This window comes from Centroberyx gerrardi, chromosome 17 (genome assembly GCF_048128805.1).
Source record: "Centroberyx gerrardi isolate f3 chromosome 17, fCenGer3.hap1.cur.20231027, whole genome shotgun sequence".
NCBI lineage: Eukaryota > Metazoa > Chordata > Actinopteri > Beryciformes > Berycidae > Centroberyx > Centroberyx gerrardi.
In genome coordinates, this window is record NC_136013.1 from 6,657,835 (window position 1) to 6,684,639 (window position 26,805).

Below are 26,805 nucleotides of genomic sequence, written 5' to 3' on the forward strand. Positions count from 1 at the left end.
ATGTCGGATGTGTACAGAGTTTCCTCCACCGTTAGAGTGGAGCAGATGCAGGCAGAGTTGTCGGATCAACTCTCGGCACTCAGGGCAGAAATTGAAGTGAATGGATTTCCTCTGGGAGTAGCGCCTTCCAAATCTTACAGGTGTGGAAGCCTGGCTGAGTATATTATGTGTTTATATCAGTGGTTTCAAATCATTTTTAGTGTTTGTTTCAATCTGCCTGGAGTTCCAGATACAGTAGGTGGGATTTACCACATTAATCTCAGGTAAAATGTCAATTACAAAACAGTAAACAAAACTAAATTGACTTTTTAATACTTAATTGATTTTCTAAACCAATTGTTATTTGTCCTATCTGCTAAATCCCATATCCCTTAGGCACTTGTATATGCCAGAACAATCCATAAAACGTATTTGTAAAGGCTATTTGACCCAGGTCTCATGTATTTAATATGTTTATATTGATCCCTGTCTTGTTTACTCATTCTGAGCTTTATTTCAGTTCTGTTCCACCTCCAAAGGACATTTCCTTCTTCCGTGTGGAGAGAGAGCAGACACTTAGGAGGGGACTTCAGGTGAGAATGAAAATCTGTTCCTGCTGTTATTCTTATCAAGGTCACTACGCTGATCTAAAAAGTCTGGCGGGTATGGAAAATTAATTTAATTTCTAGGTCATGAAAACTTTTGGAGTTGCATGAAAACTCTGGGTAATGTGTTATATAATGGTTGACCCACTGTCACTTCACATATCGCCATGGAGTTGATAGACAAATGGAGGAATCAGGAATCTACAAGCTTATAAACGTACACTGCCTACACTGAGTTTCTCCTCTCCCTCTGGGTTTTAGGTGGCAGGAGCCTTGCCGGTTTTGTCCCAGTCCAGCATCATGCAGAAGGAGCTGGACAGCTGCCTGAGTATGGAGTACAGTCCTGACAGTCTGCCTCTTCTACTGCACCAGGTGATGACAGTAAAAACACTCGGTCAAGACACACAAATCCTAAATCGAGGACATGTAGAACAGAATGGAACTGAATAGAGCAGAAAATTGGTAGTAGCAATTTTGGAAAAACACTAGGTAAAAATCTGTTTTTAAAAGTGATTTAAACAGATTTACTTGTTGTATTTTGTTTTTTCTCTAGTTCTACACGGACAGATCATATCACTTGGCTCAGGTCAAATATCTGCTCATGCTGAGATGGAGGAGATTCTGCCGTCACACCGGCGTCATTGAGAAGCTTTATCCTCATTACAAGGTGACAACAAGACCCAAGCCAGCAGTTTAAAATTGACTAAGTCTCACAGGAGTTTTCTTCTGGTCCACCTTATGTGTGTGTGACGTCCCAGCTCATGCTCTGCTGCTGAATCTATCACTGCTGCAGGGGCGTCCAGTCCTTTTGACATGGAGGGTAAAGGACCAAAATATAACAAGGGCAGCCCCAAAGTAATTTCATTGGATATTAATTATTTAGAAATAAAATGAGCATAAAACTAGTTCTCAAATTCTCAATTCTCAAAATGCTTCTTAGATGGTGTTTGATTAAAATAGGTCAAATACAGAATATTTTTCACTGGAACATGATGATGGCCATTTTTAAAAAATATATTTATTCTGCACAGTCAAGATACAAAGAAGCCATACAGACATGGCATGAAATAGGACACAAACAGGTATACAAAAATAAAATACATTAACATAACAGGGGACATTACAAAACTTAAATACACTTTATAGCTGGAAGAAAATTCAATAAATATAAAATACTGTGGTTTCCTTGGCAAACAGAAGGGAGGTTTTCTCTTTGTTTTGTTGCTCTCATAAATATGAAATTTATCTAGGATAAAAATAGGATTCATTATAAAATATTGGTTTTCATATCTACTGTAGCAGGAAGCTGAACAAAGCATTTTTGAACAAAATAGAAATCTCCACAAACGTTGTCAGTTATTAACCTGGAGACATCTTTCCATTGCTTTTGCTATATTTATTAACATTTTTGTAAAAAGGAGGTCAGATTTACTCTATGGATCTCAATTTGTGAAACCCTGCTTTTATCCCTTTTCTATCTCTTTCCTCTCTTGCAAAGAATGAGTGTACTTGAGAAGGGCAGACAAACCACTCACCATTCACAACAAATAAAGGAACCATGATGACTGATTTCAGAGAGAAAGAGGCGTGACATTCATGATGAAACTTATCATCTTTTCATTGCCTATAAACACGACTCTTCAGCTCTGTCTGTCTTCACCGGATCCGATCCGTCTTGTTTCCCCTCAGGATCAGGTGTCGTATCTGATGCAGGAGTATGAGGATGCGGTTCAGAGAGCGCGCCGACTGGCAGTGACGAGGGAGAAGATCCTGACCGGGCGAGGAAACGCCATCAACCTCGTCACTCAGGATGATGTGGTCATTTACCTCAGATGGCTCGTCTGCCACCTGCACTCCGTTAAAACCATTCATAACTTCCTGAGGGTAAGCACCCGGGGGTGATGGACAGTTTTAATGTGTCATGTGCATGTTGTGATTCTTATCAATTAGAATCAGGAATCAGAATCAGGTTTATTTTCACCAGGTGCATTTTCACATACTAGGAATTTGACTTGGTGAGGTTGGTGCAGTGCAATATACAGACATTTAGACGGACAAACAAGCAGCAATTACAAATTAAATTTAAATATCAAATGTCAGAGACAAAGAAGTAAAGAAAGAAGAGAAGAGAAGAGATTCCTGAAAATATATACAGTATATACAATGCAGTAAGTGGGTCTTTTTACAAGGGCTCAGTAGTAAGTTGCATTTAGTGTTTGACAAAGAACCAAATATGAATATGAATAGGTAGTGTCACTATACAGGGAATACAAATATGATAGATATGACTATGTATTTACAGATGTACAATTTGTATGGAATTGTGCTCAGAGATTCAGTGAAATTAGTTTCTGTCATTCAATGCATTTGCAATCTTGATTTTTGTATATGTCTAAGTGTGTTTAATCATTTTGATATACTGAAAAAAATCAAAACCTCGCGCTCAGCCCCTGACTTGCAGATCCTTTGCACAACTGGTGAAGACTATCGGTAGGTCGTACACAAATCAATACATGATGCTTATCTTCTTTATTTTGTGCCAAAAAATAAAGATTTATCGTTTTGTGTGCGACCTACCTATATTACTCATCATTTTTATATATTCAAATAAATAAAAATGTGCCGTTCAAGTAGACTTATTCATTTAACAGGTGCTGCACTACATACCGGCTTGTGAAAGGAACAATAAGGAATCACAGGCGAACTTCACAAAGGATCGCACTACTTTACAAAAGGCTCAACATACTGATGGTGAGAGACAAACTAACACTATCCTTAACATCTAGATATAGAGACACTGACAGTAGTTAGAAGGAAAATCCAGTAACAGACAACTGCTGTAACAAAAAATAATGCACACAGTAAAAACCATGATGAAACAATAAAAACAATGGCATAATAATAGCAGTAAAAGTAGTAGAGGTACAATATAGCTATACGGGCATAAAGTTATGTTAAAAATAAATGTTTAAAATGAAGAAAGCAGGATAGATAGACATAATAGTATGCAGTGCACCAAGTAGAGATTTCATACAATAATTCATTACTCACTACATTCAACTGCAGGACTGGCAGATAATGTTCCCATGCACACTGTTAAACTGGAGGAGTTTCGTCCTGAACTGCAGTCCTTGGTCTCCTATTTCCACCTGCACTATGACGCTCTGAACATCAGGACCACTGCAGACGAGATGGAGTTATTCAGCATGGTAATACTGTTTGATCTACTACACCACTGATATATAAACACATAAAGTCCCTGCAGTAGTCGTGCCTGGGAGTACCACTGTACATCTGTCTGACATCAATCAGTGAAAGGATATACATATATATTATTAGATATCGAATGATATATTGAATGTTTGTATAGGTGTCAAGGGAGTTCAGAACGATCTTCAGAAAGCAGGAGCTGATGAAGACTTTCCTCCAGTACGATGGTACTGAGGTCAGAGAGAGCGAGTGGGGGAGGAAGAGCGGCAGCATGGCTCTGAAGAAGCAGGCCAGCTGGATTCCCTTCATTCAGGTCTGGATGGAGAAATCCAAAATCACAGTCAAATAATATTTCCAAATACTTTTAGTAGTTTATTTAGGCCTATCTAGGTGCCTGATGGGTTGGCTTTGTGAGTGACAGAAAGTTTAGACAATCACAGGGAAGTAGCTGAACGGCAATTTAGTATAATTTTCTGTGGTTTATAAATTAATCTATACTACCTTGATGCAGCAAATCCACCCTGTTTTTACTATATTTTTCACTATTTCTCAGGTTTCAAGTTGTGAAGGCCTTCCAATTGTATGTGCTCGAGAAAGGTTTGTAGGCTATATGTAATAAAAGTTTTGGAGGACAGAGGATATTTATACTGTTTTGATTCTGTCCTGTAGGTTAAGCCCAAGCGAGATCCATGGCAACAGAAGCTCATCACAAAACTGAAGGAAAAGAAATGTGTTGACGAGTTACTGAGGATGCACTGCAAGTTTCTTCAGGTAACAGTTCTTATAGCTTTCAATCAACATCATGTCTCCTTTAAAAGTGGAAATATCACAAGACAAGTATTGATGGGGTTGCAACTTCTGTATTACTATACTATAGCATATACTAATAGCATGTAATACATATACTAATACATACACATTACTAATACTTTATATATTTCTCTGTGTGTGATTGAATAGTTGCAATTTGCCAGTGTTTAATTATTTGCTTTGGTAACATATACTGAAGTATTTCATGCCAATAAAGCTAATTTGAATTTAATTGAATGAATTGAATTGTGACATATTATAATTGTTGTCTATATTATGATTAAGTGATGATACATTAATCGGATGTGGTTCAAATAGTATTTAAAATAATTGTTAGTTCTTTAATCTGCTTGAAGTACCAGAGTTGTGGGGTTCAGATTAAACCCCACCAATACAATAAGTACCAGAAATATTTATGCTATTTAAAAGTTAATTTTTTACACTTTTCTGTGATTGATAACATATCTGACACTATCTGGACTGTCTTGATGCAATAACCTCCACCCATCTGCTGCCCCAAATATTTTAAAACAAATACTAAAACTATTTCACCCAGACCTGCCACTGATACAGAATATAACTTAGATTTTTATCACATAGCTTTTGCCATATGTCTGGTTTTGAGTTCTCTCCATATTTTGATCTGTATCTGCTCTGCTCAGGTCCCTGATCTGCTGCATGTGGGCGAGGCTCTAAGAGAACATGCTGCTCATGTGTGCGACTCACAGGCCATAAGCTCCTCATCAGTCTCACACACCGGTAACACAAAACTACAGAAGACCTCCGAGATCTGGACCAGCATTTACAGCGCTGCCAGTCTCGCTCAGGCAAGTTTCCTGCTCAGAGAGGTGTGAAAACATTCTCAGCGTTTCTCAAGGTTGCCTGTGTTGGAGTTCATGTTAAAAGTGACAATTTTCTTGTTAGGATACACGCAATCATTCATCTAGATGTGGAGTCAAAGGAGGCCAGGATAAACAGAGTTTGAAGAGCAAAACCTCCAGCGCAAAAGATGAAAGGTGTGTAATATTTTTACAGAGAAAATTGCTTTGCTACAATATAATGTGGCAATATTCCATTTGCAGGACAGTCATGTCTTCAGTCAACAGCAAAGAATTGTGAGTAAGCTCAAGTTAGACTTTTTGGAAGTACGCAGTATGGATTTCACATCAAAAGATGAATAAGCAATTGTAGTGTCAGCTTTTAATAATCTTTGTTTTTATGCATTGGTTGCATTTTATTGTTTTTTTCTTGATCTCCTCATTAAACCATGTAAAAAATGACATCAGCCATTTCTTCAAAGACCAAATACTTATACCTCTTCCTGCATATTACACTAAGGCATCTTTTGGCATTTCAGCTTTCTGTGCCTCTGCTCCTTCTTGTAAACACAGCTGCTCTTACATGGACTGCATGCGGCTGCTGGGTCTGGATGACAGTCTGCAGGAAGGCACCTCAGATCCCGTCACAACCAGCGGTGCATACCTGTCCCTCATTTACCTGCGCCACCTCAAACTCAGAGAGCTCCAGGTGAGGCGAAGAGCTGCACATTCTGTTTTTTGGTTAGTTGAGGGTGCTTAGATGTGTATTGGATGATGTTGGCTTAAAATAATCATTAATATAAGTGATCTTGCTTCAGTGAGATTTAGTAAAAGAGCTGATTTAGATAAGTGTTCATTCTCTGAGATCCTGTTCTTATTCTCCCTGTCCGTAGCGTATCTCTCTTGGGATGCTGAACTACCTGCGCTCTGTAGAGAGGACCTTGACCTTTGACCTGGCCGGTCTGCGCCCGGAGGGAAGAGAGCTGTGCAGCACCGCAGAAGAAGCAGGCTGGATGAACGCAGCCAGGGGGGGCAGCGGGGGGGCAGGAGGTCTTGGCTCGCTCCACTTCAGCCACAACACTCCTGTTGACTACAAGGTGAGGACATGTCACAGTGTGTCACAACCTATTCGTGGGATTCAAGATAGTGAAAATAGTCCATGCATTTGGTGAACTGATGACTTCAGCTGCCTTACTGTCGCACAAACATATATATATGTGTATCTTCTAAGCATGTATGGGATATATGCTTAGAATATTAGAAAGAAATGCTTAGAAATGCTTGGAATAAACGCTGCACACTGCTTCTTATGATTCCACAATTTCTTAAAGCTGCAAGAGGCAAGATCTTTATGAAAAAACACACCCGTCTTATCATCTTAAATCATAATCGAGAAGAGCATCCCATCTCTCCTGAGTGAGAAGCTGTAGATTTGTCTTATTTTCCCAAATGAAAGTCCGGTGTCAGGAAAAGTTAGAAACAGTCTTCTAAACAGCAGTGAGCAGCGCTCTGTCCAGAGAAAGCTGGACTCACCAACTTCAGATCTTTTTCCTCTTTCGTCCCTTTGGTTTCCTTCGGTATAAAGCATCACAGACCGGCTGGTTGGTAAACATGAGTGTGCTGTGTGCAGTTTACTGACATCACTTTACATGATTTCTGGGTACTGAAGTTCAAATTTTTCAAACGGTTATCTCTCGATGCCATTTTGGGCAGCCAACGTGCAAACTGACCTATTGCAGCTTTAAATTATGTACAATGGTCCTTTATTTTATCCTGTGTGAGTAACTAACCTACAAAACCTGCCTTAAAGGTTTCATAGGGGTGTACAGGTATGTACTGTATATTCTCTCTTGTTGCATCAAAGTGCATATATGACTTCTTCATATTCCAGGTCCATTGCTCAGAGTTCATGGAGTTTGCAGAGGTGGAGAACCTTCATGATTTCTACAGCGCTGAGGAGAGTTTCATACACACCCAGGACCAGAGAGGGCTGTACATCGTGTATGATGCCGCTCTGAAGGACCTGCAGGAGCTGGAGAGCATGCTGGCTCTGGTTGGCTCCCACTACATCCAGAGAAACAGCAGCAAGCAAGTGGGAAAAGCTGAGGCTTCCTTCAGCCCGGCAGCAGACATCCGCTCCTGGGCCGGGGCGGATGCAGACCGCGCTGCAGTGCTTCTGGACTTGTGGACATGTGAGACGGAGTTTCTGGAGAGCAAAGTGCAGGTATAGTGATAATAATGAATACTGTAGATAGATGTGATCATTTAAGTCTCTTAGTTGGCTGTTTCCTCACTTGCTTACTAGCTACGATGAATCATTTCCCTTTGAGCATAGATGGAGATATCATTTACTTTTAACTAGGCCTGGGACAATTGCCGATATTACTATACTGTATATCGCGGTAAAAAACAATAACAGTTATGACACAGACACATTTTTATGACCCTGACCACTGCGGTCATCATTGATGTTTTATTTTTCCCAAAAGAGGGAGCGCTCTAATAAATTGTTATATTTATGTTGTTGTTAAAGTGGATGCAGGCCAGTAGTAATTTATTTGAGATACTTTTGACTTTATTTTAGATGCTGCTATTTCGATCTTTATTTGTGTTGTTTAAAATTATCCTATCCTAGTATTTTATAATTTTGCATTTTAAGAAAAAAGTCAAAGATCTTGTGATTGATATGATAAATTCATTTTTAAGTAATTTAAGCATATTACAGTTCTGTTTTTTAAAGTTTTCATCTTTTTAATGATTATCAAGATAATATTATATCAAAATAATTTTGGTCAAGATTAATCATACTATGAAATTTTCATATTGACACAGGCCTACTTTTAACACTTAAATTATGGTTTCCTGTTCACATCAAGCTCTTAAAGTCTTATTAATTGTTGGTATGAATTGCTTACTAGTCACATTTCTCAACTAGAATATCTGTTTGCTTGCCTACTTTCTCACTTTCCAAGGCCAGTCCTCCTGGAGCAAAAACCAGTTTCTCTTTTCACACTGTAACCTTGTGTTTTCTTATTCTCCAGCTCTTGAACTGTTACTATGAGGCCTACCAGCACACGTCGGGGACTGAGGAGAGGTTCGCTCTGGCTCAGGTTATCACTGACATCATGCACAGCAGGCCACAGCTGGACCTGAACCAGGATTACTTTGTTCAGGCCTACAGGGCAGAGATGGCCTGCCTTCAGAGCCACCAGCAGCTGATCAGAGCAGTTCTGGACTGCCAGGTGAACGCAAAAAGCATATATGAATTAAATCTGTTTACTGTAGTGTTCAGCTCCTTTTTTTCACACCAGAAATTAAGTCTTAAGCCTGCAAAGACCCTACAAGTGTTTGGTTGTTTGTGTTGATGTGTAAATGTGCAGAAGGATGAGTGCACATGCGGAGGTATGAATGTGAATGTAGTGTGTGGATAATAAAACTAATTGTCTTCGCTTTTTTAAACACATAAATTGATTGATTATGTTGATGTTTAAGCAGCAGTGGTTGTATGTCCAAGACAAATTTCCCCTTTGATACTAATACAGCTTATCTTTATTTAATATTGTTGTAATGTGTAGTACAGCAAACTATATGAGTGTAATCTATACCCTGCATATTGTGACAGACTGTACTGTTTACCTCATCAGATTGAGCAGCAGCGGCGGCACCTCCAACGCATCTGGAGAGACGGCCAGACAGGCTCCGTTCAGGACTACGGCCTTCCACCAAACTATGTTCCCAAACATCTGGTCTCACCTGGTGGCAGCAGGCAAGTGATAAATACAGCAGTAAGCTCAAGTACATTGGAGTTGGTGTTCTCCAGAAACTCACTATTTCCTACGTGTGTGTATGTTTGCATGCAAGGGTGGAAATAACTAATTACATTTACTCATGTTACTGTAATTGAGTAGCTTTTTTGTGTACTTTGAGTATTTTTTTAAGTCAGTAATTTTACTTTTACTTAAATACGTTTTACTGTACTTTAATACATTTTAAATCACATCATAAATTGGCCAATTGTAGAGCCATTCGCAGTGAACGATCAGTCAGCAGAGAAAATAATCTGGTTTTAATTCATCTGGTTTTACTCTGTTTTTGCACTTGTAATTGTAATTAAATTGTAATTTCCAATTTTTCAAATTAGAAGAATCGAGTTTGAATTCTGTCCTCTCAACCTTTTAGAATTACATGGGAAAGATCACATCTAACAAAGTTCTCTTTTCTAAAAAAGGAACTCAGTAATTTATAATCTGAGTACATTTTCAATTAGATATTTTTTACTTTTACTTAAGTAGATTTTCACACCAGTACTTTTACTTCTACCTAAGTAAAATATCAGCAAAGTAACAATACATCTACTTGGGTAATTCATTCTAGTTTTCTTTCCACCACTGTTTTCATGCATCTGTCTGTATGTTTGTGTGTCTCTGTCGTCTCTATGGTTTATCCTCCTCTGTTGTCCTGTCTGTATCCTGGCTGCAGCTCTGCACTGATGAACACATTCCTTCTGGAGGTTCACCCGTCCCTCTGCCTGGCTTCTGAGGTGTATTATGGTTTATCCCAGGCTCACACTGAGCTGTGTCAGCTGCACAGAGCCAGGGGCGTCACTGAGAAACTCATCCTGCGACAGAAGCTCCTGCAGCAGGCCCTGCAGAGCTGGAACACCCTGGCCTCACCCGGGTCCTCATACAGCTCGCAAATACAAAAAGATGTACGTTTTTGTCTTTCTCAGGAATCTATTCAAATCACATTAAGCACCATAACTCAGTTCTAGTTTCTTTTCTTCCCCTCACAGTTGTACTCGGATGTGTTTTTTGAGGACCCGACGTCGGTCCAAGATGTGGGTCTGTCTCTAGTAAGATCTGCTGAGGAGAAGGAGATGAAGCAGGGACGGGAGAAACAGCTGCATGCAGTGGAGACGCTCTCCAAGCTGCTGGAGCTTGTAACCCTTCGCCACCGCCTGATGGAGTCGGCCTCTGAAACTGCACATCTGGCACAGTTAAGCGAACGCGCACAGTGGGGTCAAATAGCATTCTCAAATAATTCTTACCACATAGGACAATACATATGTGAATTGCCCTGATGAAAACCCTACATACTGTAAGTAGGTTAAAACAAATGCTAAGAATTATGTGCATGTACTTCTTTCCACAGGTCTGGTAATATTACACCCTGACATTATCCAGTATCATTCATTAAGTTCAATGTCTTGGGACACATTTGGTAGAAATCAACACTGTTGACTCTTTGAAGGGAGTTGCCTACTTGTAAGGGAAACTCTGTAACATTCAATAATTCTTTAAACCCCCCTAGGCTATACAGGAACTTGACGTCGGAGCTCGGATTTGATGAGTTCCACCTGTATCTGAGGCCGGTGCAGTTTGAGCTCGCCGAACAAAAAGACAAAGCAGAGCAGAAGTCTGTGTTTATCACGGCCCTGCTGCAAGACAACAGCTGTGTGGACAGGTATTTTTTCTGCTTTAAGTCCCATAAAATTATAGAAACACACTGGCCATCTGAGCATGTGCAGGGTGCTGCTAACTTTGTCATGATGCTACCAGTCTTTCTTTTTGCTTGTTAGCATTACGAAGTGATCAGTTCTTACCACATTCTCTTCTGTTGACAGCAAAGATGGACAAATATGTAAAAGGAAATTGTCTAATTGAGGTCATACCTATATTTTGGACTTCTCCATATTTTTCATGGACTTTTTGGAAGCCACTCTGTAGTTCTTGGCAGAGCGCCCAGCCGGGTTATAAGGAGCCGTATCTGCAACACTCTTCACTAATATAGAATAGATGTCGATTTGTCTCACAGGCAATCTAAAAATATGTACTTTTGAAGGGAATCTCTGAGCAGATGTGTGTATCCTTCTAGTATGTTTTCCCTCTTAGTCTCGCCTCTCCATGTGCACTGTATCTATTGTTTCTACTTTTTTTTTTTTTTACTGTATTGTTATATACATCACAAGAGCAGTGCAGTGTGTTGCAGAAGGAAATAAAGTGTGTTATCTGCCTCAGGTACACTCCATCCAGCCTGCCTCTGAGTATCCAGGAACTGGATGAGAACCAGATTGGGAGATTTAGCTTCAGCTCAAAAGAAGCCGTTGTTCATGTACGTTCAAATTAAATACTGGGGCTTTTATTGGCTAATGAATGAATGAATGAATGAACAAATCAACCAATTAATTCATTTATTCCTTTTCCCTGCCTCTTCATAGCTTATGAACAGACGCAGTATAGAAAACCTCCAGGTGACTCTGGCCTGTCAGGTTACACAGAAGAATGCCTTGATAAGTGCCGTGAAACAGGCGTGTTTTTGCCATTGGGCAGAGAGTGTGACCGCTTCAGCTGAGGTGTGTATAATGCATACTGTAACATGGGTGAATTGCTGTTTAAATATTGCAGTTTGATTTGCGGTCAGGTTATTTCAGATTGGTTTCCATTTCATTCTTAAGGGTCAAGAAAGCCTTCATTCTGGTAGAGATGCAAAATCTGCACCAAGATTTGACTCCAAACTTGGAAGTGACACTGACAGCTTGCAGGAAAAGGCCGACAATTTCCCCTCCAAAGGACCCAAGAGAGCTGCCACTGGAACCAAGGAGAGGTCATTTTCACCACTGAAGAAGAAATCACGTTAATGACGACTAACACTGTTTTTGTGCTGTAAATTCGACTCTTTAATGAACCGAATCTTGTTTCTTATTCCAGGCTGATGGAAGCCTTTGTGTCCCTCCAGCTGGAAAAAGTGGGCCTGCGTGACGAGATGCTGAACTCGTTCATTAAGAAGAAACAGGCAGCGGGGGGTCTGATAAAACACCCAGTGAGTTACACACAGCGGTGGATCCTCAGGTGGCCGAGCGGGGTGATAAATGTGATTCTCTACCCGTGAAGTAAAACTAATTTCTCTCGCACCGCAGGATGAAGCGGCAAAGATCAAACGGAGGCTAATTCTCGAGTTTCTAAAAAAGTAAGTCTATTCAGAGCAACAGCATTCCTTTTGTAAATCCTGGATATCAGATGGTTCATGGATGGATCATGTTAGTTCTACTGATGATTCGCCTGTTTCGCTCATTGTAAGTCACTTTAGATAAGAGCATCAGCTAAAATCTTGTGTCTGCCATTCTTTCCACAGATTCAGCGTACATATTTCTCAGTATTGTGTGAGAGCGCAGATTATCGCACATCACTACAGTCTAACCTCGCTTTTGGACGACATACCATCCGTCCGCCAGTCCCACTTCATGATTGGCCGAGCCAGCGAGCTGAAAGTCATTTTGGATTCAGAGGTTGACCTTTGCCCTGACCCCAGGTACAACCAGCCTGAACCAGTGTGATGGGTTTCTAGTGTCCAGTACCAGGAAAAATGTACAGCTTGCTTTTATCATACATTATAAAGAAATATGGGTCTTGCCAGCGGGAGGAAAAGGGGGAGTACTTTGAGGGGGACAGGCTGTAGGTGTAGATTTACTGTAAATACGACCTCCAAACTGGGAAAAGTCATTTCCATCAACCTCCTAATTACAAGTAGGATATGTGGAATTTTTTTGGGGCTCTGATATCTCTCACTTGGTGTCTTAAATTGCGGAGGTGTGTCAACTCATAGCAGGGAATCTACCCATGTCGGCAGTCCAAGATAATAAAAATCTAAATTATCAGTTATATTCACACTAATAAAATCCAGTCTACTTATGAAAAAAGAGAGTTATGTTTGCTCCAGTTCGTTTATGGTTGATTTTAAATTCATAGATAAAATTATTTTGGATGTGGGCATTCCAGTGCATGAAATACGTGAAGGCTTCCAAGTTGTTGCAGTGAAATGTCATCCTATTCTTATGCTTCTTCTGATATGACATGAACGCGGCGTGCATTACAATACACCGACCACTTTGCTTTGTGTCACTTCGTTCTTTCAAAAGTCTGTTTGTGGGCGTTTGATTGGGTGTGTTCCTGGGTCAAGCATTGGGTTTGTTTAACATTATTTATGTAGACCTAATTTACATTTTATCATTTTAGTCATTCCATTATGCCCAAATAAAATCCATAATTATATGTCTGGAAAATATAATTTTATATGATAATTATGCTTTACTCTAGCAAGCTAGCTCGCTAAGTGGCTACCCCTATTTGGATGTGATGGGGTAAACATTATTTGTTTAGACTGCCACAGATAAAGTTAGCAACTAAACTAACTTTTTCTTATTTCACCACTTTCCCCCATACATTGTTTTATTTGTCAAGATCTTTATAGGCAGGACAGAGATAGGTAGGCCTAATATAATTTGGGAAAACCCGACACAGCCACCTTCCTTTTTCCATTCAAAGATGGAATGGAACTAGGAACAAAAATGTAATGGTGTGAGAATTTGAGAGTCAAATTTTTGCCCACATGTGATTTGGTCTCGCATCACAACCATCATGCATATTTGCATAATACTAAAAGTGGCAGGTGGGGAGTTTCGGGCAGTTTCACATCTTGTGAGGGGGCCCCAGAATTTCCAGCAGCACCCTTGCTAAGAAACTGCACACACACACACACACAGACACAGACACACACATCATTCAATGCATGAAAACACAGATGTGTTTGTGCAGATCACCAGCAGCTCTTCCCCTGAACAGGAGCTTCCAGCCTCGGCCCCGGCAGTTGTTGTCTGCAGATGGAAAAACACTCCTCAACCTCTGGTACATCCCCCACTTCTCTGAAGTGCTCCGCATGTTCAAAACACTGGATATTTCGGTGAGACGCTAAAGCCCATCATCAAAACACTATTCTGCAGTAGAGTACGTCATATGTTCCCTTGCTTTCACTTCTATGCTTTTTTCAAGAGTACAGATCATTTCAAAGGCTAGAGTGCGTGACCTCGATAAAATAGTGTTCATGAATAATTAGTAATGCTTGCTTTTGTCTCCCTTGGGTACCAGATGGGTGGGGGTCTATGAGAACAATTCAGATAAGTTATCAGTGTCACATAAGAGGATCCTAAAGTCACTTTCTCATACTTTCCAGTGATTGTCTAAACTCTCTGTCACTTATTTTATTGTCCTCTCGTTCCATCCATCTGGTTCTCCAAGCAGGTTAAACAAAATGGTTTTGTTTTTAGAATGCATTAGAATGCTGTATTCCTCCATTTTCTCCAACAGGCGTGTGACAAGGCTCTCCATCACACTCTGGAGATAGTGTCAGCCCTTCATGACATTGTCTATTACCTGGTGAGTTTCTCCAGACTGGGAAACACAGGAGAGTCCCGCAGCCAGAGGAGAAGACAGGAGGCGGCCGGCCCACATCTGGCAGCGGACTGGGGGGGAACTGAAGGCATCGGTAGGTCGACCTTACAAACAGAGCCACTGGTAGTACTGGTAATACTGACATAACGTCAAAAACAAAATACCACATATGTGTGCATACTAAGGGCAATATTCAAGTGTTTCACCTTTTTCATGCCAGAACATTTCCAAAATTGACACGTATTCAGTGTTTCGTCCAGAATTGTATTCTTGTCAGGGTGGAAAAGCCTCTGAAACCGCATTTAAATCATCATGCGACACTGAAACTCTCCATTGAAACTCATGCAAATTAAATTATTTCAGGGTTAGCAGCTCTTTAAGGCACCAATTCAATTTCAGGGAAAATCTGATCTGATACATTAGACCTTTAAATGAGAATTATATTAAGAAAATATTATTGGAAAAAAAAAAAAAAAATCAAAGTTAAATTGATATCCAGTATTTAATAAGACCAATATAGGCCTGATATATTGGCATAGCGATACATCAGTCTAACACCAGTGCATACGTGTTCAGATGTATTCCAAAAATATATCATATTATATATTTGATTTAACCAACTTTTCAATACTCTTCGACATACAGTATTTACATGTGTAAAAATATTAATTTGATAAATGTATTTACTAATATCAAACTAATATATTGATCAGTATGTACGTGTATGTGGAAAATCAGATGACTGTAATCTCACTACATGTTTCTCCTCACCTCTGGGTGCTACAGGAGCAGAACTACAGCAGATCCAGCGGCAGGTCGCCGGTCTGTCTGATCCCAGCAGACCGGAGGCTGTCGGCCGTCTGCTGCGGCTCCGCAGGCAGGTGCTCCTCCTGCAGTTTGACACGGCTGTCAGGCAGCTCATCAGGTGAGCTGGGCTGGGAGACGTGTGGCTGCTGAGATGTTCAATATGCTGTGTATGGGTGCATCTATACAGCGAAGAACACCAGGTCAGCTGAATGTCACCATGAGGTGTCACTCCTCATTCCAGTTTGCTGCTCCCAGTGACTGGAATGAGTTGTACAAGCCTCATGAAATCGGACAAATTCAACTTCTGCCTTGAAAAATGATTGCAGATATTTACAGGCACACATGCGACTGTTTCTCAGTCAAATGAATACACTAACTTCTCTACGGGTGCTACTGTTTTTGTTGCATGTTTTAATTGGTTTTTGTGATGTTCTTGTTGTTCCTGGTCTTATTTGTTATGCTGTTTGCTGTCTCCAAGTCCTTATGTGTGTTTGTCCAGCTTATTCCTGTGCTGCTTTACAGCTACATTACTTTTTTTTATTGTGTTTTCTGCATACTGCTAGCTTTCTTGTCTTGTCTCCCCATTTTGTTTGTTGTTTTTTTCCTTTCCCCCAATTCCCCATCAAGAGGCCTTTTGCCTCTTGCCAGGTCGTCCTTGTAAATAAGAATTTGTTCTTAATTGACTTGCCTGGTTAAGAAAAAAAAATTGTTGCAGGAGGCCTGATTTAGTGGCTTTTCCATATTGTCTAATTGTGTGTGTTTGTTCCATGTTTAAAGCAATCTGTCATTCCCTGCTTTACTTTCTTATTCTACAGGAGCTGGTAATAGTAAAGTTGGGCTTAAAAATTGTGTTGTATAATTGTACTGTAGGGTGATGATTTAGGTCAGATGCAAATCAATGAATTATTTGTTTGAATTATGTCCTTATGTTATATTGTACTCTCAAACCTCTTCCTTTGTCATGTTTCTGTCCATCAGGGAGGCGTTCCTCTCCTCTGGTGACATGGTGTCTTACCAGAGTGTGAGTGACAACATGGCGGCCGCCCTCCCTCTGCTGAGTGACAGCATCCGAACAGAAGTGTGCAGTCCGCTGCCTGTTCCTCAACCTCTGGACGCTCAAGGCTGCCAGGTTTGTTTAATTATATCATATCAAGTCATGTATGCCATTTAGTGGACACTTCTATACACTTAACAGGACTGTGAGTGCTTTCATTTTGGGTTGGGGCGTCCTCAGTGGGATTCAAACCCCTAATCCAGAAGTAGAACAAGGCAAATGTGTAGAAGATGTGTAGAAGTACATGATCAAGATCAAAGGAAATGTACAATATTGTATTCTTCTCATTTTGCCATCCTCTCCAGGCACAAAGACTGTATCCATGGAGAAGTTTTACAGCCTGTCACGGATTGCTCCCACTGGATGTTTGGGACGTCCCGCCCATCGAATACTGCATGCAGGTTCACTATCTAACATGTTCCTGTTTTTGTTTTTGACATTTCTCTCGCTTGGATTTCACTTGTTCAAGTTCAAATTTAGTGTCACGTTGAAATATTTTAGGGATGCATCTATTGGAGGTTGAAGTGTACAGCACTGAAAAATATTAAGGAAAACACCTCAACAATCCAAAATGAATATAGACTCTCTTAATAAATACATACTTAATAAATGCACAAACAATATTCAGTATACATGTGTTTGTGTGCAGCTGTGTCTGAGCGGTCTGAGTGAGCGCAGCAGACTGCAGGCCAACGCAGCGCTCCTCGGAGTGTCTCTGCTCATGGAGGACGTCCTGAACAGTGGAAGGAGGGCGGAGCCTCTTCGTCTCCATGGCAACAGAGATGATTATGGAAAACCTAATGTAAGTAAGAGTATGTTTATAAGCTGTTACGCAAGTTATGTATGTATATATGTATCTATCTTTTTTGTTTATTCATTCATTTATTCTTTCATTTGTTCATTCATTCACTCCTTCATTCTTCCTTTATTTGGTGCAGTAGTCTCAGTGAAATTAAAAAGAGGGACTTTTCAGAAGAGACCTGGCCAAGAAAGTACCATCAATGACAAACTTATAAAATATATTTTTCCTTTTTTATACATACATATATCAATATGTATGCATAATATTCTCTACTGTATAACCTTATGTTTACAAATTGTTATATTTTTATATATAGAACACATTTAATATTTGGTAATTCATATTTAAGTAAGAAATCAAGACTGCTGGTACCATCTATTAATAAGAATTGTAAATAAATCCATATAAGTAATGTACGCTCTTTACTGTACTTCCACTTTTACAGTCTACTTGGAGTTGTCGGCTGCATATGTTTATATAACCACATAATTATTTAGATTTTATTTTATTGCTTTTATTGCTATTCTTTTTTATTGCTTACTTTATATTCTATTTTTGTACTTTGTACTTTTTTTTCTCCATGCTACATTCTATCCTATCTCATTACTTTTGCTGCTGCAACGACCCAATCTCCACATGGGGATCAATAAAGTTTCATCTCTCATCTCATCTCCTCTCATATCCTCTTTTCTTTTCTTCTCTTCTCTTCTCTTCAATTCTCTTCTCTTCTCTTCTCTTCTCTTCTCTTCTCTTCTCTTCTCTTCTCTTCTCTTCTCTTCTCATCTTATCTCACATTACATCCATGCCTTGGTGAACGCAGTGAGGCTGTGCATTGGCCTTAACTTAACTTACATACGTTTGTGTCTTCATTCCAGGAGGATAAAGGCTGTTTGGAAGCTGAAGAAGAGGGAACATGTGTGTCAGATGCTGTGGTTCCTCTTCAGGATCCGGTCCAGGTCCAGTCTGTGCTGAGAGGCTTCCTGCTGCTGACAAAGCAGCTTCAGGTCTTCAAGGAGAGCTGGGCTCGAAGACGTCTGGGTGTCGAGGTGATCAGTACGCCCAGGCTCTATAGACAGTTTGTCAAACTTTACAGGTAAGAACCTCACTTCAGAAAAAAGTGAGCTTTTAAATAGAGTTAGATGAAGATATTGGCCTTTTAGTAAATGTAGGATTTTTGCCAGTTATGCCGTGTGTAAAACCTACAATTCATTTTTTTTCTTTGTACATTTTATTTATTAATTGAATTGTTCAATGATGTTTTTTGTAAATTTAATCTTCATTTAAAAGGCCTTATGTATCCCTGAGTTTCCCTGCCATTAAATAGGTGCAGTTGAGAGTTTTAGTGAACCACGATGGTCTAGATGCTGTTTCAGATGCTTTTCCTCCCTGACAAGAATACAATTCTGTGGGGAAACACTGAATACTAATTTTTTGGCATGAAAATGGTCAAATTATTTCTTTAATGCGAATTGAATTTTACTTGCTTTTCAGAGCTGAAATCTTTGACCCCAGCATGAGAGCTTTGGCTCACCAGATGGGAAAAGAGAGAGAGTACGAGGCTTTCACTTCCAGCGAGCAGTCTCTCCTGCCCCCTCCTGGAGCTTCAGAGGTTGATGTGAAGCTGTGGCAGGTAAACTTCTGCAATTAAACCTCACAGTTACGGCCTCATGTCTTCACAACAAGACTTCACAACTAAACCTTAATAACAACAATAATATCTACTACTACTAATAACATATTTTATTTGTATAATGCTTTTGAGTGTGCTCAGACGCACTTTACAAGGTTACTAATACAGTTTATTTTATTTATTTTGCACACGTTAAAACAAAATGTGTGGGGGAAAAAAGTGAAATAGAAAAGAAATATAAGGGTGCAGGGAGGGGAGGTGAGAAATCCACTCAGGGCTTATAGAGACCTCACTTAAAAAAAATAAATAACTCTGTCTCAGCTTCACAGACTGCTGGAGAGCACTGAGTGTGACCTGATCAGAGCGGTTCAGAGGAGGATCAGCAGAGAGCTGACGCTGGTGATGTCAGAGCAAACCCAACGAGACACAGGCCTCCCCACAGGTACCCAAACACTACAGAGAGTCTCTCATTTAATACCAAAGCTCAAAGAAAACATGCCTTAAAAGGATAGAAGAGAACCACAGTAAATATCTCTTGTGTCTGGGCAGAGCTTTGGAGAAAAGGCCCAGTGAAGTTCAGTCTGTCTCCTGAGCGACCGCAGATAGTGGAGACGTTTGTCCAGCAGCTGATGGAGGGAGCTGAGCGGGCGGAGGGACAGGTGGGGAAAAAGTTACTCTACAGGCCAAGCTATACACAGAAACTGGAATCTGTCTTTCCACAAATACCTTGTAAATATGGTTGGGTAGTAACGGTATACTTGTACTGGAGCTGCGTATACAAAAAAATGTATCTGTATTCCATCACGTTACCTAAAAAAATACAGCATTCTGATTACAGATACTTGTGAAAAATTATAATAATAACTTTATATAGCACTTTTTTAAAAACAGAGTTATGAAGTGCTTTACAAACACATCAGATTAACAATCAGAAAAACAACAGAAAAGTAAGAATGGAATTAAAAAGAGGCACGCAAATGTAAAAACAAAAGAACATAAAAAGAGTGAATCAAGTATTAAAAGCAAGTCTAAAAAAGTGAGTTAGAGTGAATAGTGAATTAGAGGATTACTTCTGTCAATACCTTTAAAGTGAAAGCAAGCTGTTCTATGTCTTTATAAAATGTGGCACAGAAGAAAATTTGTGTTTGTATGCAAAGCTGAAATTTTCTGAACTTTTTTTTTTAATTTTTCACTTTTTCTTATCTGTAATTTTATACCTCAAATATGGCAAAGTAATCTGAAAGTGCATTACTGAGTTTGGGTAATTCCTTGGATTACAATACTGACACTAGTTTTGATGAGGTAACTAGTAACTGTAATGGAATACATTTTTAAAGAAACCTACCCAGCCCTGCTCATAGATACATACACACAGAGCCTTATACGTATGCATTTACTCCCTTGTCCTTGCTGCATTGCTCAATGGGACTTTGGCAAGGCTGGTGGGCACAATACATATAACACCAGCCTGTACTGTGTTATATTGTATAACACAGTACATATATAACACAATTGTAACTATGTGTTGTATTTTACATGTACAGTGTGACTTCTGTTTCTCATGACCGCCACTTATGGCTTCAGGGTGGGACAAAGAGCATTACTGCATTTTCTAATTAACCTCATTGTTCTTGTGCTTCTATTCAAATTATATTTTACATACTGGGTGATGGTTTTTTCCAGCTGAGGGTCTCCGAGGCTCATCTCCAGCAGTGTCTCTCTGCTCTGGGCTGTTCTGTGATGGAGCGAGAGCGCCGCAGCTTTCTGCTTTACTCACAGTTTTACGAACAAATCCTGCAGCAGGAGACTCGGCTTCTGTACCACAGAGAGCAGGTACTGTGTGGATTTGTATGGAGTTTTCCCGGGAAAAAACCAACCAGACACCGGGTGTTTAGAACAGCAAATGTGAAAGCTTTCTTTCTGGTGTATGATATTTAATTTATTTATATGAAAATGTTGCGGGTAATTACTTTAATATGTCATATGTTGTCATCGTTGAGTTTATCCCCTTTACCATTTTTTTTTTAAATTTCAGGATTTAAAGAATCTTGAGGACTCTCAGTTTCAGACAAGCAACCCTCACAAAGAGGTACCTGTATACTTAGATATATCTTTGGGACACACACACACACAATAGAGAAAAACATGTCAGATAGTGTGAATTTAATCCTCATATCAGGTTTTTTTTTTACTTTATGTACTCAGGGGATGTTAGCTGAGCTGCTTTGTGCTCATACAGTTACACAAACTCACACCTGGGAGCTTTCTTCTATTTCTATCGCCTCAGCTCTACTGAAGCAGCTGGGGTTAAAGGGTTAAACTCAAGGGAAATTTGAGTTTTTGCAGGGGAGGAGAGTGTTTCTTGTCTCTGTCTCTCTCTTGGTAACGGTTATAACTTGGGTCCCATAATATAAACAGTGTTGATTTACTCTGATCTTGTTCCACAGGTGTCTGTTTTGTGTCGTGGGATGATGCTGCAGATCTCGGCCCTGCAGGCGCGGATCGCTCAGCTGGAAGAGGAGAACGGGAGTCTAGAGAAACACCTCCGTCTCAAGTTCAAACAACGCTACGACCCTTTGGTCCGCCAACTCTTCTCCACTTGCATCAAGCTAAAGGTGTGAAATTTTATCTCATACATTTTGCATGTTATACAAACGAGTTTCTTTCCAAAATGAGATGTGAGATTCATCAGTCAATGTGTCAAAAACCCAGATGATGCTATTTTCATAAAACTGTTTTGTAAGCAAGTCTCAAAATGACTTTAATAGTAACCCATATTTAATTTTTTTTGTTGCAAAAGTTATATAAACCTCCCTATTTGCTCTATTCTTATTTGTATTCTATGTTTTTTCCCACTGTATCTACTGCTACTATTTGCTGCTGCTGTTTCATCTCACTTCTTATTCACTCCTTGACTTTTATGATCTTTATTTCTCCTTGTCATCTGTCTGTATCTCAGGCCAGGCTTGATGAGAACCAGCGGCGAATGGAGCAGGATGTGAGCGTGATGGTGAACAGAATAAGGGAAGAAGGAGTGGACAAAATTATCAAGCTCAAGAAGAAGTACGGCTCCACCAAAGACAACGATGATCTCACTCTCACACAGCTGAAGGTACAGTAATACAGTCGGTGCAAGAATCTGTTCTATAAAAGTAGATAGGCATCTGAGTTTGGTCTCATAGGTATAATATAGGTTATAATATACTTTTTCTTGCATGAACTGAATGTTTACATGTTTATTTATGTGTTGAGAGACTTTCATGACTCGCCTTGAAACCTGTTCCAACCCATTCTACAATTCAAAAATACGTGTCAATGAGAAAATATGCATTAATTTCTTCATACATACATTTTTACAGATACTTTTTGCAGACACCTACATTGTCCAACCAGAGCGTTACATTCATAACTCACACTCCTCTCTTTTCTACTGATTTTCAACCTGTTTGTTAGAAGGAAGAAGTCCATGAGCTGAACATGGAGAGCAGCCAGCTGACTGTCCTGCTCTGTAAACTGAAGGCTCTGGCTCACTGGAGGCAGGTGGTGGGTCAGGGAAAACTACACAGTCAGCTGCTGCAGAGTCAGCAGGTGAGGAGGAGGATGGAGAAAAATTGTTAGGAAATCAAATCGCACCAAACCTTAGGTTACATTCCCTGTGGAGAGGAAACAAGTGCAACACAGAGAATGTGACATCTTTCTTTGTTCTATATTTTTATCTATCTATCTATCTATCTATCTATCTATCTATCTATCTATCATCTATCTATCTATCTATCTATCTATCTATCTATCTATCTATCTATATTTATCTATCTATCTATCTATCTATCTATCTATCTATCTATTTATCGTTCATTTCATTTTACACACATGCTTTTATTTAATTTGCTTTTACCCATTTTATTTTGTTATTTTTCTGCCTGTTAATCTTGTTTTGTGTCTGTAATTGCATTTTTAGCGCTCATTTTACCAGTTTTGATTTATTTATATATATATATATATGTAAGTTATCACTTGTAAAGCATCTTGTGACACTTTTTTGAAAAGTGCTAAATAAATAAATAAAGTATTATTATTATTTTGTGTTGTCCAGAGAGAGATTGCCTGTCACACAGAGGCCCTCAGAGTGAAGATGATGTCAGAGGAGGAGGTGGTTTCACTGCAGGAGGAGCTGGAAGCCACGAAGCAGGCCTTGACCCGGTGTGAGGCAGAGAGCAGCAGCACCAAGAGGCTGCTCAGCAGAAAGGTACACACACACGAGAGCTGCTTGTGCATTTGCATATATGTTTCTTAGTTACTGATGGTGTGTAGAGCCAATAAAATCATGTACTTAGAAGCGAATAGAGTCCACAGAGTTCCCTTAATTTGCAAGTAAAAGTCTTCTTCATCTGACATGTTCAACCCATCAGGGGGATCAATGTGAAATAAACCAGGATTTTTTAATGTGTGTGAATCATCTGTAAATGTATGAAAATGCCAATTCTTGTAGATCTTCTTTTGTTTACATCTAGTTACTACTGCATAAAATTCAACTGATAACTGTTTTCCCATGAATGAACTTCTACAATTAGTCATATCTATTAAAATCTATAACATCTACTTACTCACTGACTTAAAGCTGCACCCATCTTATCAGCCTGAATCACAAAGTAGGGCTGCAATAGAGAAGGGCGTCCCATCCCCTCTTAATTGAGATGCTGTAGATTATGGATACTGGCGGGAAATCTTCTCCACTCAAAGGAAGTGACAAATTACAAAAGCGAAATACAAAACTTGCTCCTAAACAACAGCAAGCAAGTGCTCTGTCCAGAGAAAGATGGACTCACCAACATTAGATCTTTTGCCTCTCTTGTCACTTTGGTTTCCTTTGGTGAAAACAGATCAGCTGGGTTGGTAAATATGATTGTGCTGTGTGCAGTTTGCTGACATCATGTTACAGGATTTCTGGGTATTAAAGTTCAAACAGTTTTCAGCTACTTCTCACTGCCATTTACAGCCGCCAGTGTGTGAAATTGCTGCATGCAGCTTCAATTCATTTACTAATTATCCATTAATACTTGCTCAAAGACAGAGTTGCTCCAGGTGGCCAGGCATCAGTCTGCCCAGGAGGCCCGGAGCAGGCAGGAGCTGGACAGCCACCGAGAGCAGAGCCTGGACCAGATGAGAGCCGACATGGAAGACAGAGACCAGCGGCTCCAGGCCCTCAGAGACCAGCTGGACAGAGGCAGCAGGAAGAGCCAGTTACAGAGGCAACGCAGCGCCAAACACATCCGACAGGTTCATACATGACCTCATTAGACAGACGTGCTCCCGTAACACATGAGAACTGTATATGGCTGCTGTCAGAGAAAAAACACATCTGCATAAACTAGTTTTTCAAGAATGAAGGAAAAATGCCTCTTTTCTCATTGGAACCTGCATTTTTGAAATCGCACAATGGGGTTTCAACGGGTTTGAAGAGCCGTATGATTATGAAACTCGATCAAAACATAAATGAAAAGAAGAGAGGAGTGCTTCAGTTACGTTTTGGTGTGCAAAGGAATTAAGGTGCTCTCTGGTTTGAGGTTGTTGCTTAGTGAAAAAATAAGCTTCAAGACACTCTTCAGGCAAAAACATTTAAGCCTTTATTTCATGGCTAGTTTAAAAGAACATATTGGGAATAACTCATGCTGTGGCTTTCTTCATGGAGTAGCACCAAACATGAAGAACAACATTCTTGACCTGAAAGGCGGCTTGGAACTTTTTTCAAAACAGATATGACTTTCAATTCATGTAAGCAAAACAAGGAAAAAACGAAACTTTCAGTTCAAGGAATAAAATCACAACTGTTTTTTTTTTCTGTAACAGCTGCAATATGCTTAAGTAATTTATCATTAATGTGAACGAGACTACTGCACCATTACCCATACTGTGTTGGATCTAGGTGAAGAGCCAGCTACACCAGGAGCGCTGCCTCAAGCAAGAGGCTTTTCAGCAGGTGGATAAGCTGCAGAGCCAGGTGAACGACGTTGAAGCAGCTCTCTCCAGGTGCGCCTCTACGCCAGGTAAGTGCCTGGGAATTTGTTTCTTTGCATCTGAGACACATATACAAGTGTGCGTTTTACCAGAAAGGTTAAAGCGCAGGCTAAGTCAGCAGATAGGGGTTCAATGTTTTACTCAAGGACACCTCAACAGGGAACAGTGGTGGAAAAAGTACTCAAATCCTATACTTAAGTAAAAGTAGCAATACCATAATGGAAAAATACTCCAGCAAAAGTAAAAGTTCTGCATTCAAAAGTTTGCTTAAGTACTAGCAGTAAAATATACTGCAGTATCAAAAGTAAAAGTACTCATTCTGAAGAACAGTCTCTTTCAGTGTTAAATTATTGATGCATTAACCTGTAAGAATATTTTAATGTTGTAGGTCTAACTGCTCCATATACTCAACATATTTTATGAATTTATTGTATGTTTTGCATGTAAAACCTTATTCTGCAAAGCAACTAGTCACTACTGCCATCAGATAAATATAGTGGAGTAAAAAGTACAATATTTCCCTCTGAAATGTAGTGGAGTAAAAGTCTAAAGTCTCACAAAATGGAAATACTCAAGTAAAGTGCCAGTACCTGAAAACTGTAGTTAAGTACAGTGCTTGAGTAAATGTATTTTACTTTCCACCTCTGACAGGGACAGATACATTAGGGATTGAGCCTGTGACCCTCAGTAGGGTTTCTCTAATCCCAGGAGGGTTTTTCCCTTTGCTTGAAATGACTCCACTTGCTATTTCACTCATGATTCTCTTTTTCTGTCCTTTCTCTCTTCCATCACAGGGCAAAGCAAGACTTATTACACTGCGTCTCTCAGCAGATCGAGTGCTAGAACTCCCTCAGCAGGTACTGTTCCCACCGCAGCATCATCATCTTACCTTCATCTCAGAAAAACCTGGGGAAAAAAAAAATCACATTTCGGCATGAGCGGCACTTTATTAACTTTATTATCTTGTGAGCAATGCCTTGATTTGTAGCTGCTCGTGTACTTCAGGAGTAAAATCAAGGCCATCAGCGTGTTCAGATACTCGAAACCCTTCTTTTGATTACATTTTAAATTCCATTATAGATGATATTTTTGCCCAGCGGAGTGGAACAGCAAAGCCGAGGCTCTGTTCTCTGTTCTATTTCTGTCTCAGGTCTGCTAAAGGCCAGTCAGCAGCCTGCTCTCCAGCTCGGCAGCCATACGAGCGACGCCACTCTGCAGGACTTTGCTACTGAACCGAGCCACCAGAAAGCACCGCCAGACGCTGCCTGGAGCCATTTTAACACCAAGCTAGACAGACCCAAAGCAGTGAGTATACTCCAGAACAGCAGTGGAGTGCACTTAACTAAGTCCACCCAGCAATTAGATGGTCAAGTTTCAAAAGAATATCGCAGCATAGTCGGTGGAAGAGGGCAACACTTGCTCAAAGTATAAAAATAAGTGTCCAGCAGCAGTGCAGTGGACAGGACCCCCTCCACTCTGCACCTGCTGTGTTTGGATCAACTACCAACACAACTTTCTCTCCTGCTGCTCTCTCTCTCGCTCTCGCTCTCTGTAAGCCTTCCAGTTGTCTCAGTAAAGACAAGTGCACTGCCCAAAAATTACATACAAACATATTTTTAATGAGGTAATGCTGTTTTCATACTTTGAGCAAGGGTCATACCATCCTCGGATACATACACAGAAGAGTAAAACTGAGTTATTAGAGAACATGCTTAGTATGGCTGGGAGCAGCATGTTGTACTAGGCAGTCGGAGCTTAATTTGTGTCTTTGTTACTGTTTCAGGATCCTTCTCGCCTGCGTGTTGTGACTGCTGAGACGCTGTTGCCAAATCTCTGAAGTGGAAGCCTTTC

At 40.0% G+C, this 26,805-nt stretch overlaps 1 protein-coding gene across 1 annotated transcript; it reads left to right on the plus strand.

The window, feature by feature from the left end:
* ccdc162 (coiled-coil domain containing 162) lies at window positions 1-26,450 on the plus strand. The gene is made up of 45 exons (XM_078289629.1): window positions 1-140; window positions 500-572; window positions 846-956; window positions 1,138-1,251; window positions 2,274-2,468; window positions 3,236-3,335; window positions 3,651-3,801; window positions 3,963-4,107; window positions 4,464-4,565; window positions 5,267-5,431; window positions 5,529-5,620; window positions 5,996-6,131; window positions 6,316-6,519; window positions 7,314-7,646; window positions 8,464-8,664; window positions 9,067-9,188; window positions 9,902-10,130; window positions 10,215-10,417; window positions 10,733-10,885; window positions 11,440-11,533; window positions 11,640-11,774; window positions 11,964-12,025; window positions 12,130-12,241; window positions 12,339-12,388; window positions 12,554-12,730; window positions 14,041-14,158; window positions 14,563-14,740; window positions 15,433-15,571; window positions 16,432-16,582; window positions 16,813-16,908; window positions 17,157-17,309; window positions 18,185-18,402; window positions 18,801-18,939; window positions 19,261-19,381; window positions 19,489-19,598; window positions 20,623-20,772; window positions 20,975-21,028; window positions 21,387-21,554; window positions 21,899-22,051; window positions 22,393-22,527; window positions 23,033-23,185; window positions 24,007-24,216; window positions 24,863-24,983; window positions 25,749-25,811; window positions 26,105-26,450. Exons 1-45 carry the CDS (start codon window positions 1-3, stop codon window positions 26,383-26,385), a joined length of 6,510 nt encoding a protein of 2,169 aa, XP_078145755.1. The 3' UTR covers window positions 26,386-26,450.
* Window positions 26,451-26,805: the final 355 nt, after the last annotated feature.

Excerpts from the sequence above, each read along its gene's own strand:
- ccdc162 (XM_078289629.1), top strand. The coding sequence starts at position 1 with ATGTCGGATGTGTACAGAGTTTCCTCCACCGTTAGAGTGGAGCAGATG. Across the intron at positions 573-845 it reads CACTTAGGAGGGGACTTCAG|GTGGCAGGAGCCTTGCCGGT; the intron begins GTGAGAATGAAA and ends TCTGGGTTTTAG. Across the intron at positions 6,520-7,313 it reads ACACTCCTGTTGACTACAAG|GTCCATTGCTCAGAGTTCAT; the intron begins GTGAGGACATGT and ends TTCATATTCCAG.